Source organism: Equus przewalskii, chromosome 27 (assembly GCF_037783145.1).
Source record: "Equus przewalskii isolate Varuska chromosome 27, EquPr2, whole genome shotgun sequence".
NCBI lineage: Eukaryota > Metazoa > Chordata > Mammalia > Perissodactyla > Equidae > Equus > Equus przewalskii.
This window is the reverse complement of record NC_091857.1, coordinates 23,438,850-23,451,924: the sequence shown is the minus strand read 5'-3', so window position 1 is coordinate 23,451,924 and position 13,075 is coordinate 23,438,850. Positions and strand designations below refer to the sequence as shown.

General features: G+C 39.5%; 1 protein-coding gene across 7 annotated transcripts in view; it reads left to right on the top strand.

Moving 5' to 3' along the window:
- APP (amyloid beta precursor protein) overlaps nt 1-13,075 on the top strand; it is a 254,045-nt gene that overhangs the window by 218,656 nt on the left and 22,314 nt on the right. For all 7 annotated transcript variants that reach the window (XM_008514152.2, XM_008514150.2, XM_008514149.2 and 4 more), the window contains one exon: nt 8,315-8,536. In XM_008514152.2, the coding sequence (XP_008512374.1) occupies nt 8,315-8,536 (222 nt within the window). The remainder of the gene's footprint in view (nt 1-8,314; nt 8,537-13,075) is intronic.

Sequence of the window (13,075 nt, the reverse complement as noted above, 5' to 3'; positions counted from 1 at the left end):
TTAAATGCAAAGGGACTTCTTCTGTACCTTCTGTCTTAAGCCAGACAAGTGATTCTTCAGGAAAATGTCACTTGCAATAAGGAATATTCTCACAATTGATGTGTAGCCATGTTTGTGTCCCCTCCAGGGGCAGTTTGTTGCCATCAGTGGACAAAGCACGCTCCATTTAAAATCTGTGCCCCAGAAACTATTAAAGAAAAACAAACCAGATTCAGCCGTGGAATCTGAATTTTGACTGAGAGATTTTTCAAGACTGATAGTTTGAGTAAAACTAGAAAGACTGACCCAGTTTTCCAGAGGTCAAAATAAAAATTAGATTTGTGGGACGGCATTGCTTGTGATATATGTCTGTAATCTTTCCCCCAATTTGGAAAATGTGTCAGTGTCATACAGGGCTGTTTCACTCTCAGCCATTGAAGTGTTCTGGTTATTGCACCGTTGGTGAAAAGGTATATTTGGGACGACTGAGCGTGCAGAATCTACCTACTGTTCAACCATTCAAACAGCTCAAAATCTAAAGGAGTCTAAATTATTTTAAATTTGACTGAGATTTGGTGAAACCTAATGGCAGGTCATGTAGCTATCATACTTAGGCCACTTTTCCAAAGGAAGAGAAAATCTAAAGTGGGAGTTAGGTGTTCAAAGAGGAAACCACTGTGGAGGATGGACTGTCAAAGCGGAAGTGACAGGTCAGGCCTCCCTTGGAGGAGGGAGCAGCGCACTGATGCTCCTGGGGACCACCTGGCTTTTCAGCTCTGCCCCACAAGCAGCTCTGTGACCTTGGACTGTGTCTTTAACTCTTACTTTGGGTTCTTCCTATAAAAAAAAGATACTATTGAATTCTTCCCTTTCTAAATCCATCGAACATAATGTATACAAAACAGGATGCTTATGATGATAGATGGGTCTATGTTTCTATATTATTAGTTACTAATCAAAGTTAAATAACCATGTCCTCCACAAAATGAAATTTTTCATGGGATCATGAGACGTTTGCTCTAGGAATCAGGTACTTGGGTTTGGATCCCAGTTCTGCCACTTGCTGGTTTTAAATATATTTCTCAAGATGGCTATCACAATTTGCTTAACTATCAATAGTGGTAGTAATCCCACTGTAAAGATTGTTGTGGGTGTCGAATGAGCTAATGGATATGACAACACCAAGAAATGGATGGTGTCATTGGTACAGTTGGTCTCATGCTCTCGTGATGTCATAGCATGACACAATTTCATCACAGCATGGCTGTCACACGAGCTGTGTGCTGATCAAAACATCCCAACCATGTGCAATAATCAGTCACTTGAAAGCCACAAAGATTCTCCCCCAAATCAGCAGCTCCAGCAGCTTCTGTTCCATTGAACTATAGGTAAGTCCATGCTTCGAAGTAAATTTGCGCGCCAGCTGGGGCTGGTCCTCAGGAGGGGAGAGCACAGAGATGAAGTGTGTCCTCTAGTGCCCTCTGCGCTTTTAAGTACGTTCTTTTTCCAGAGTCTGAACAACACTGACCTGTTTCCTGAACACTTCCCTCCTCTGGCTTCTTTGTAGTTTCCTGCCTGACAAATGGTCTGGCAAAAAAGGAAATTCGTAACTAGTCTTTCCTGTGGCTCTCTGGCTCAGAAATGTTCCCGTGAATGATAGCTTCAGGGCAACGGTGGGGGTTGGGTTCTAAGAACACGACTTGAAGGTGTTTTGGAGTAAAGCTTCTTCAATATTGTTTCTTGGCCGTACTCATCTTTCACACCTTGTTTTGTTTTTGTGTTTTGTTTTGAGGCTTGTTCTGTCTTTTATGAACGGGAGAACTGAGGCCATTCTCTAGTGATGCCTTTGTCCAATTTGTGGCAGTGATCAGACTAATGTGCTTAAAAATCACCCGGGGATCACGTTAACATGCAGATTCGGATTCCCTCGCTCTGGGTGGGACCGGAGAATCTGCATTTCTAACAAGCTCCCAGAGGACACCCATGTAGCAAGAGTATGTAGGTAACAGGATTCAAGTGAAGGAGCTGCACAGACCCTCCGTCCAACCTCCTCTCATTTTATGGACAAGGAACACAAAGCTTAGGGAGTTTCAGAGGCCATGGCAATGATAAGGATAATGGACAACGTGGCAGTTATCTGCTGAGCCGTGAATCAGACATGCACAGAACGGCGATTGGAAAATTAAATCTGATCTCATAGTCCTCGTGTGGGCAAAATGCCTAGAATGGATGACAGCAGATTTATAGTGGAGCTTCTTGAAAAAATTACTTCCCTTTTACAAATACTTCCAATGCAGCTGTGGCAGTTGGGGGTGGGGGCAGAATTGCGTTGTGCAGAGGTGTAATCCTCATTCCTTTCAGATGGGTAAGTAAATGTTTATTAAAAAAATAAGAATTAGTCATATGAGAATCCCCTGTTAGGCCAGTTTGAAAGGAAATTTCCATTCTGGGGAGAGACTGCAGATAAATATACATCTTTCTACCAGGAACCAGAAGAATTAGAAAATAGAAAAAAATAATGATAGCAATGCGGGTTTGATCCTAGACAGAAGAAAAACCAGCAAGCCTTAGGGGACCTCTTGTTCTCACCAGTCGCCAAACCAGACCCTTAATTGTGTGTTTTACGGGGGGGAAAGGCTCAGGCTGAATGTCCTCTCTATGAAAGAAATTCTCCTCCCCACCCCAAATATGTTTAAAGTATGAAGGAAGTAGTTCAGTAATGACAACTGAAGCTTGTAAAAGAAAACTGATTTAATGTTGATAAGCTTTATTTTCTTGAAGCCTCAAATGTAGCAGTTAAATTTTTAGGAGTCTGGCTAGTGGATTAATAATTAAAAGAAGAATATTAAGTGAATTAGCTGGAATTCCTCTGTTTCTCATTCAGCAGTCCTTTTATGAGGCCATTTCTCTCAAAATGAACTATTGTGAAAGTCTGTTGCTTCTACAAAAAAACAAAATATTATGGCCATTTGGAATGAAATCACTGTTGGGTATCTCTTGATGTTGCTTTCTTTAAAATACTTTAAATGTTTTCAATGATAGCTAAGGGGTGAGGTGTTTGAGGGTTTTCCTGTTTATTATAAATATGCCTAATATACATCTTCAAAGCATTTTTAAAAGGGCAAGGTGATAGGGTTCATTGTATGTTTAATATTTGGAATTAAATATCTCTGTTTTTGTTTAAATGATAGGTTATATATTACCATCCTTGAACTTAGTTAACTATTTCCACTTACTTAATCGCAAGGCTCACGTGGGTGGGGATTATAGAAGGAGATATTTGACTCCAGAGGTAACTGCTGCAATTTTGGGCAATAACAAATAGCTTTAAAAAAAGGAGTCTTGGGGAAAACGAGCCTGGTGTCTTACTTTAATATGGCACTTGGCTAATGTAGACGCTTAAAAGCTCTGGAAACCCCCAATATATGCCATCAAAGCATTGTAATAAAATATTAATTGAGATAAAAAGATAATCCATCAGGGCCACCAACATAATAGAAGTGTGGTTTCTATGTGACTAGTCTCATCTCAGAAATCAAAGATAAAGTCCCACTCAGAATGAGCAATGAAATAATCACATTTGGCCCTGGATTTTTGTTTTTTATCACAGGTGGAATTGCCTAGTGCCAGTCATGTTAGCTGTTGGTAAAATCCTGAGCCCTTAATTATGTCAAAGCAACTGGCTGCATTATATGTTTTATGATTACAAAATCAAATCCTAGCCCAACTAATGCTAATCCATCATTTCCACCCTCTTTATGTCCCTTAAAAACCACACTGAGGGGCCAGCCCGGTGGAGCAACGGTTAAGTTTGCATGTTCCACTTCAGTAGCTCTGGGTTCACCGGTTCGGATCCTGGGTGTGGGCCTACGCAATGCTTGTCAAGCTATGCTGTGGCAGGTGCCCCACATATAAAGTAGAGGAAGATGGGCAAGGATGTTAGCTCAGGACCAGTCTTCCTCAGCAAAAAAGAGGAGGACTGGCTGCAGATATTAGCTCAGGGCTAATCTTCCTCAAAAAAAAAAAAAAAAACAAAAACCCACACTGACTTCATTGTTTCCAAATGAGATAACCAGAGGTGATTGTTTCTAAATCTCCCGTGTTAAACTGACATAAAAACATGGATTTCTGCTATTTTGTACCCAAAAAAAGCCTAAGTGCTTTTCAGTCTGCCAAAAATGTATCATTTCTTAAATATTTCATTCTCTCATTGTCTGAAAATGAATATAATAAACCAGGAAAATTAACCACCATGGGGCTCAACATTTGAGTGGCCATTTGGAGAAAATTTCCTGCCAACAGTATAAGAGATAAAAGAGAAAAGAGGGTGCCATGATTTGCTGCAACCCAAAATGCCCTGAATATTTTATGAAATAGAGATGTAAAGTTTTCCATTGTGACAATTCCCTACTCTGCATTTTTTACTGCTGCAGGGTGAGATGGGTACAGGACTCCCTCCAGCTCTCATGCCTGGGAAATGCCTATTTGAGAGGACAAAACCAGTAACTATTCCATGGGGGTATGGGTGTTTGAGTCAGCTTGTAACTCCATGGGAGTGGCAGACGTTATGGAACAGTTACACTTGCAATGCCTGGTTTCTGCATTTACTCTGTGAATGAGCAATCGAATGACGACACTCGGGTGAGCTCCTCCTCTGGTACTGTGGAGACTGGATCGGTAGGGGTGGCACTGGGGGAGGTTGGTGTTGGACAGCCCAGAATGTGGATTTCAGCCCTGATGCTTACTGGCCATGGGACCTTGAAGAGATTCATCCATCTCTCCCAGCCGCAGTTTCCTGTCTCATAAAGTTGTTGAGAGGAGAATTGCAGAGGAGGGGGCATTTGAGCTGGGCTTTGGAGAGTTCCTATAATTAAGATAAGCAGAGATGGGCTTCCCAGGTAGCAGCAAGAGAGAGCAAAGGTGTCCTGATGGGAATGAATGGTCCCCTCTGGGGATAATCTAAGTCATTCAGTCTGAGAGGTGTGGTGTTACGATTCTGACACCAATTCCAGTCTGTGGTTTTTTTCCCCATACCACCAACCAGTTCTCCACCATCAGCTGAGTGTCCTACAATTCAACCCAGTTGTCACACTATCCACCAGGAGGTAGCATCAGATCCCACAGATTAAGGGCTCAGCCCCACAAGACTGCCCCTACTCCCCGCCCCACAGCCAATCTCAAGTCCAGGTTTTCACCTGGGCTTCTGATGACCAGCTGTACATCCGAGATTCCAACCATCTCCTCCTTAGATTTGATTAATTTGCTAGAGTGGCTCCCAGAACACAGAGAAACATTTTATCTACTAGGTTAGCAGTTTATCGTGAAAAGATATGACTCAGGAACAGCCAGATGGAAAAGATGCATAGGGCAAGGTGTGGGGAACGGGCTTGGAGCTTCCATGCTGTCTCCCAGTGCTCCACCACCAAAGCTCTCTGAGCCCCGTCCTTCTGGGTTTTCATGGAGGCTTCGTTGCATAGGCGGGATTGATTAAATCACTGGCCATTGGCAATTGAGCTCAATCTCCAGCCCTCTCCCCTCCACGGGGCTGAGGAGGCGGGACTGAAATTTCTATCCCTCTAATCACACAGTTGCTGTGTCTGGTGACCAGCCCCCATCCTTTGGTGACCTAGGGGCTTTTCAGAAGTCACCGCATTAACATAATGAAAGACACCCGTCACTTAGGAAATTCCAAGGGTTTTAGGAGCTGTGTGCCTACAAAGACCAAATTTCTATTTCTTACTGTAAATCACAATATCACAGGTGTATGTAGCAAAGAGCTGTGAGCCTCTTGGTTAGAAAAATAAGGTGGGCCCAGATCACAGAGGGCCTTTAACCTCTGCAAAGGAGTTTGGGATTAAGTCAGTAGAAAATGAGGAGCCACTGAAATGGGGCGGAGCCATTCCTCAGTATCCGGAAAAGATCTAGGGAACAGAGAGGGATAAAAATTGGAGTAGGGACAGCAATGAAGTGACCATCCCAATTATCCAGGCAAAAAGTAATGAGGATTCAAGGGAGGTAGGGAATGGAAAAGGGGAGTGAGAAATAAATAAGAGAAAATCCAAAAATGGAATTAAAAAGGAGTTGTTGGTAATATAAGTAGGGGACACAAAGAAACCCAAAGAGTCACAGATGGTTCTGAAGGTTTCAAACCTGTGGCTGGGAAAATGGTTCTAATATCATTAGAAAACTGAAAGGCAGACGTGAGATCAAGGAGCTCTGAGCACAGTGTTGTACAAACTAAGTTCGTGGAAGATCTAAGTTAATAGATCCAGCAAACTCCTAGAAATACAGAAATTAGAGTGGGAGGGAGAAGTCAAATCTGGGGAAATATATTTCAGATTCATCCAAAGGTAGGAATCCTTAGAGTTTCAAGAGTGGATGGGATTTCCAAATGAAGAATTGCTAAAAGAGATGGAAAGAAATACAAGAAGAAAATGATAGGGACGAAGAGACTTTTTAAAAGGGAACAAGAAGAGTTATTCAGAAATGTCATGGGGAACAAGCTCAGTACTGTGTGTGAGAGACAAAGAAAAAATTTCCAGAAGGAGGAGGTGGGTAACTGTCGGTAAACGCCACAAAGACACCAAGAACAACATGGCGCCAGGTGGGGCCAAGAGCAGATCATGCCAATGAAGGTTATTCCCTCTCAAGATGAACGTGTGAGCCAGTAATTACTCCAGAAGATCCACTCTTTAGTATAGTAAGGGCTGAACAGAAGCATAAGATTTATCTAAAAGAAATGCCCATTTAATTTATTAAAGCAGACATTGGCTAAGTTATTAACCATTACCTATGACTATAAGACATGAAAAAGTTGTAAGAAATCTAATGGGGGCTGTTCATCTGTATGGGAAAGGTCATTGCAAGCATCAAATATTGAATTTTACAATGATGCCACAGTGAATAGATATATATTATAACTCAAATTAGACTTCAAGAGGACAGATTTGCTTGGGATTTCATTATTTAAAATAATATCTTGCAGTAAAACTCACTCCATAGAAGGACATTAATCTCATGCTTTAATGCTGTTCTGTCAGATTGTTTTAGTATATATATTTGAACAGAATTTTAATTTTTCAAATTTTTTTTTTGTGGATTTAAAAGAGAACGTGAAGGATGCTAGTAAAATGTTACAAATCAAATTTAAATCCTGATTTTATTTTCTTCATTCTCTCTAGCAATAATGCTAACCAATCATTAGTTTGAAATATATCATACAGTAAACTCTTGACAGAGGTATGATTGGAAAATGAGATATTCTGGTTAATATTATTATTAATAGCACATATGCTATTTATGGGTCTCTAATTAAAAAAAATATATCACACAGAAAAAGCTGGTGAATCTTTGGCAACATAATAGGAGATTCACGAATCTTATGATACCCTGTTTTTAAGGTAATAATTATACTTGATACAAGGTTATGTTCCAAGGTCTTTTTTTCCAGTAAAAATGCATTTCAATAACTTGGAAATTTTCGCTAGTCTACAAGAACTTCAGATAAGTCAATTAGGTTCCGTAAAGTTGATTTTGTTTAGTTAGTTTTAAAAAGGCATAACTGATAGCATTTTTTGAAAAGAGAAGTAGCAGAGGAGAAAGGCAGGCTTTTTGGTGTGAGATCACATGAGGAGTGTTGGGAGGCGGGGATGTTAAGAAGAGAAGGCTGGAGCAGAGCTTCATGTCTGCAAAGCCACAACTGAAGGACAAGGAGACTGTTTCTTTGTTGCCTCCGAACATAGATCACGCAGCACCCGGGGAGCCTATGGGGCAGGCAGATTTGTTCAAGGCAACACAATGAGAACTGTTCAAGAATGGAGCAGACTGCCTGTCACTTGTGCTTTTCCTATCCTTATACATATTCAAGGGAAGACTAGGGATTCACTGGATGTGTCCTTCCCCTTGAAAGGAATTGTACCTTGCATATTGCTACCACTCTGCCACAAACACCGCACACTACTGATTCATCTGTGATCACAGGAGCATCTAACTGTGTCAGAGGAAAAAATCGCGATTTAGCTCTTGAGGTCTTTCATCTCTGCAAGGACTGGTACAGCAGTTCAGAGATCAGTCTAGGTCTAAGCTATTCTTCCTGGGCTCAAATCCCACTACAGGCACTTTCTAGCTGTGACTTTGTATAAATGGCTTAATTGCTGTGTGCCTCAGTTTTCACATCTGTAAGACTGAGATGATAATGGTACCTACCTTGTGGCTCTAAATGAGATTGTGCACATAAAGCAGTTAAAGTCATGCCTGGCAGACAGTAAATGGGAGCTGCTGCTGCTGTTGTCATTATTGCTGTTGCTCACCAAAGGCATGGCTTTGTTTTGTTTAGATGAGCTGTTGCAGAAAGAGCAAAATTACTCAGATGATGTCTTGGCCAACATGATCAGCGAACCAAGAATCAGTTATGGAAATGATGCCCTCATGCCATCTTTGACTGAAACGAAAACCACTGTGGAGCTTCTTCCCGTGAATGGAGAGTTCAGCCTGGATGATCTCCAGCCCTGGCATCCTTTTGGGGTCGACTCTGTGCCAGCCAATACAGAAAACGAAGGTAAGAGGCCCAGGAGAGAACAAGAACATGCTGGTATACATACATCTCTCTAATGTTTTTGAGTGGTATTTTTTTATAGGAATTTTAAAAAATACTATTTTGTTGCTTTGGGAATGAAGGAACAGTATTCAACTTGTGTTTATGAGACAGTGACCTAGAATGCTCATCTTTGAAGAAAACAGTGTGGTGATAAAATTATGGAAATCACAGTTCACTCTGGAGAGAGAGTTTTGATGGGGCCTACACAAATGGAGATTTGAAAGGCACAAAAATAGTCATGATTGGTTATTTATTTTGGTGCATTAAATTTCAGATTGCATTAAAGATGTTGAAGGCAAACGTAGAGAACCACTTGTAAATAAAATGTAACTTTGCTTAAGATTTAAGCAATTTTGTATTTAGAAAGTTAAATTTAAGGCAGCTGTCAAAATTAAGAAACACATTGGTCTACATGCTTTTTCCTGTGATAGATCAGAGGAGTAAAATTTTTTCTGTCAACAGATTTGTACAATGGATGATGTCTTTTCTTTCACAGGGAATTCTTAGCAGAAACTTTCAAATAATATCTGCTTAGGAGAGAGCATCTTTTAGTTCTTTTATTTTGTAACATTTTTACATGTTTAGAAGTATAAAAGTTTGAACACAGGCACACCTAGATGTGTCGATCTTACCATGTTTTTCAAGAACACAACAGGATTTTACCTGCGATTTTTCTTTGTAAAGTGGCAGATTTTGATGATGGTAATACTTGTAATATGGATATTTGTAGTATGGATACCTCAAAATGCAATCAGTATACTCCTCGGACTAAAATTAAGTCCAGTATTAGACTTAAGTGCACTGGAGAAGCTTTTATTTATAGAACCATTGCAGAAAATCTTTATATAGACTGTTTTCATACAGTGAGTAATCACCCCAGATTTGTTTCATTAATTTCAAAATGGGCGTCTAATAGTAAAACTACCAGATACAAACAACAGTGTTATTAATGATATGAAAATAATTAAGACTTTATAAAAATAATTCTTACAGAGAGGATAAAAATTTAAGACCTGGGTAACTTATTAAATTGTAATAGAGTGCTGGCTGTGTCATTTTTTTATAGGTAGGTACCTTTTGGGCATTTAAAATGCTCACTACTCAGTCTCTAGGGAGAATTGCTTGTGAGAAATGTCCAATCTCATTTTGTAAGTTGAGTGCACACAAGATTTCCTCATTTCCTTGAGGACGTTAGGTTGTTTAATTGAGGGAGAAATAGGTAACATGTCTGAAGTCTAACAAACTGTCTTTGGTAGAAAATTACAGTCCTTGATACCTTTTATACCAAATAATGTTAAATGTGTAATTTACCATTTATGTCCAAGTCTTAACCTTTTTATGAAAAAATTTTAAACCTCTATTTTTATTAAAAAATTACCTCAGCCTTTGAGAATTTATTCCTCTGCAATGAGATTCTAAAATAATAATTTAAAAGAATTTCCTACCCATTTCTCATAATTTAAGGCCTTTTCACATATCTTTCAATGATATAGTTTCTATAAATAGAATGTTCCCATTTTTAATATTTAACATTTTTTATTGGTTTTGGAGATGTCGGATGAAAGATACTTGAGAGCTCACCTAAATCATTTTTATGAATACACAGACAAATAGTAGAAACTAGAAATGATTATTTATTTTTGGTAAAGTTTATGGAAAGAGATTTAGAAAGCCAAGATAAGCTAAATTAGCAGCAGAGTAAAATTAATTTATACAAAAATTACTGTGTGTTTGTGGTAAAACTTATTATTTGTCTTAAATGTTGTGAATCCTTTTAAAATGTGGACTGTACAGAGTTTAACGGAGGTGGAAGACACTCAAACTCTGTTTATCCTAACTCTTCAAATTTAGTGAATACACTGAAATGCACTGAGCTTGGTGCCACCCAGCACAATATGGAATAGCAAAACATTATATATCGTCCTAGAAGGTGTTGCATTTTCTGAATTTCAAATTTTCCCTTTACTTTCTCACTCTATCAGAGCTTAACTGCTCTGTATATGAATATCAGCCTGCATATTTCCTTGGTGTCTTTAATGAGGTAAATTTAACTTTGCATTTATCATGTTAGTGGTATAAATAATACAACAGTTAAATAAATCTGCTTTTATATGCCTTAAGCATTTTATCTTGAATTTATATGTATTCATATGTACATATATGATCTCCATTAAAAATTATATGCATTCTATTAAGCATGCTGCTTATATTAAAAATTTTTAAATAGTAGCCAAACTGATCCATTTAGGATCCATTTAGGAAAAAAAGATGGAAGGATACTGAATGCTTCTTTTAAGTAGAAATATAGGAAGGAGCTATGTCCCCAGAACAGCTTCCTGAAACCCAAACCCTGATGCCATCGTCAACACATCCACTGTCTCCTGGTCTTCTGCCCCTTAACAATCCCCCCAAATCAAAAAAGAGGCAAAGATGTCTTGGTCCAAGTTAGGAGGCAAACTGATTCCCCCGCTCCTCTCCCCCACCCCTGCCTCTCGCCAAATAATGCAAAGAAAAAAGACTGGATTAACTATACTGGGTTTCCCAAAGTGATCAGTTTTGGAAGGCCAAGAACAAAACAGTTGAGAGGTCCCTCAGAACAGCAGTGACTAAACACCTCTGCTCAGGAGTGGACTCCAAGAGTGGCCTGTGACCATTGGGCTCAGATTCCTAACAGCCCCTACTGTAGCATCAGCCCTGGGAGACAGTCTGCACATCCTTGGACATTCGTGAGTATGTGTGCATGCGCGCTCATGCACACACCCCCGCCCAGACCCTTGCCAAGATGCCCAGTTGGGCAAAGTCCTTGACTGAGTGCCTCTGGACCCCTGACCAAGATACAGTTCTCATATTACCTAGGCCTCATCAGAAGAGCTGGTATTCTTGTTAAATAAAGATCTGTTATTGATAAGGAGCAAAATCTTATATCAAAGTGTTGGAGGCCATCATATTTAAGATCTCAGAATTTGAGTTCTGGTTCTCACCATTATCAGACCCAACACCCCTTTTATAACATATTGAAAAGCCTCCTTAATAGTGAATCTTAAAATAAAATGGACTGACAAAGTTTAGGGGGGGAATCAATCTCATGGATGTAATTTATAATAAGTGTTTCAACGTGGAAGGCTCCAGGCTCGACGACTACTGGAAACAATGGCATGGTCAGGCATCATCCTGTACGGATGTGACAAATACAAATGCAGACTGATAACAGGCTGATTCCATGATTCAGGTTCTATGAGCAGCAGTGAAGGATTTAATAATATAGGGAATAATTCTTGGGAAAGCTCTAAAAAAACTATCTTCTCTCAGTTTACCCAGTGGTGAGCTCCTGGAAGATCCAGGTTACAGTAAGAACTATGCAAAAATGTTTTGTGTTTATATATAAAACTGAGTTCGGTTCTGCTCTCACATAATCATAAATACATGAATGTCCAGCAGGAATTTAGGAAATCATGTAGGGTGCAGGACAATTTTTATTTGTGTAGGATTGCCCTGTGCACAGCATCTAGCATCCTCGGTCCCCATCTACTAAAAGTCCTTAGTGTCCTCCCTCCCCTTCCAGTCATGGTGACAACCAGAAACACCTTCACATTCCCCACCATCCCATAGGATAGTGCGACCCCACACTCCTGAATGATGTGGATCAGCGTTTATATCCCAGCTCTGCTGTGTTTTGTGGGCAAGTTACAGAGCCTCTCTGTTTCCTAGTCTGTAAAATACAGTTGATAATAATTCCTAATGCAAAGATAGAAGTGAGCATTAAATGAGATGGCAAGTAAAACTCTTAGCACCACAACTTAGTAAATGTTTAGTAGTAGCTTTTTTTTTTTTAATAGAACCAGGATTTTATTAGAGAGGTTCCACCAGCTTGTCTCAAGGAGAATCATCCTATGGCCCAAACAGAATATCCTTAAAATTAATGAATATAACAAACCAAATAATGATACAGTTGTAAAATCTTACCCTTTCTCCTCTCCCCAGAGCCTTGTTCCTTTTTAACCTTACAGACATGAACTCACACACAGAGCTATTGAAAATACCTAAAATTCTCAGGATTTCCTTTCATTGTTCATGCAATCCTTATCATTAGAGCTTCAAACGTTTACCAGAAATTTGTTGTTCTTAAGAACAATCAGTCAAGTCCAGAGAGAGGTCAGATGTTCAGGCATTTTTTAAATTTATATTGAAAAAATAAGCATATCACAAACAATTTTCCAATATTTTAGGCTCTTCCATCAATGACGATTTGCCTTAAGGGATTTTTATCCTGTGGTTTTTTCGATCCACAAAACCTAACTGGCGAAACTCAAGTGAAGCTGTTGTTTATAAAACTGTTGTTCTCATGGATCGTGAAATCATCTGGCTGAAAGCATTTGTGTTAATAGCATTTGTGTGTGTTCTGCTTTTTCATGAGTGTCTGAGCAGGCCAGCCATGAAGATGGAATGCAGTGGCCACCAGGAAGCTTTTGTGGCCAACACTCAGCTTCTTTGTCTATAATA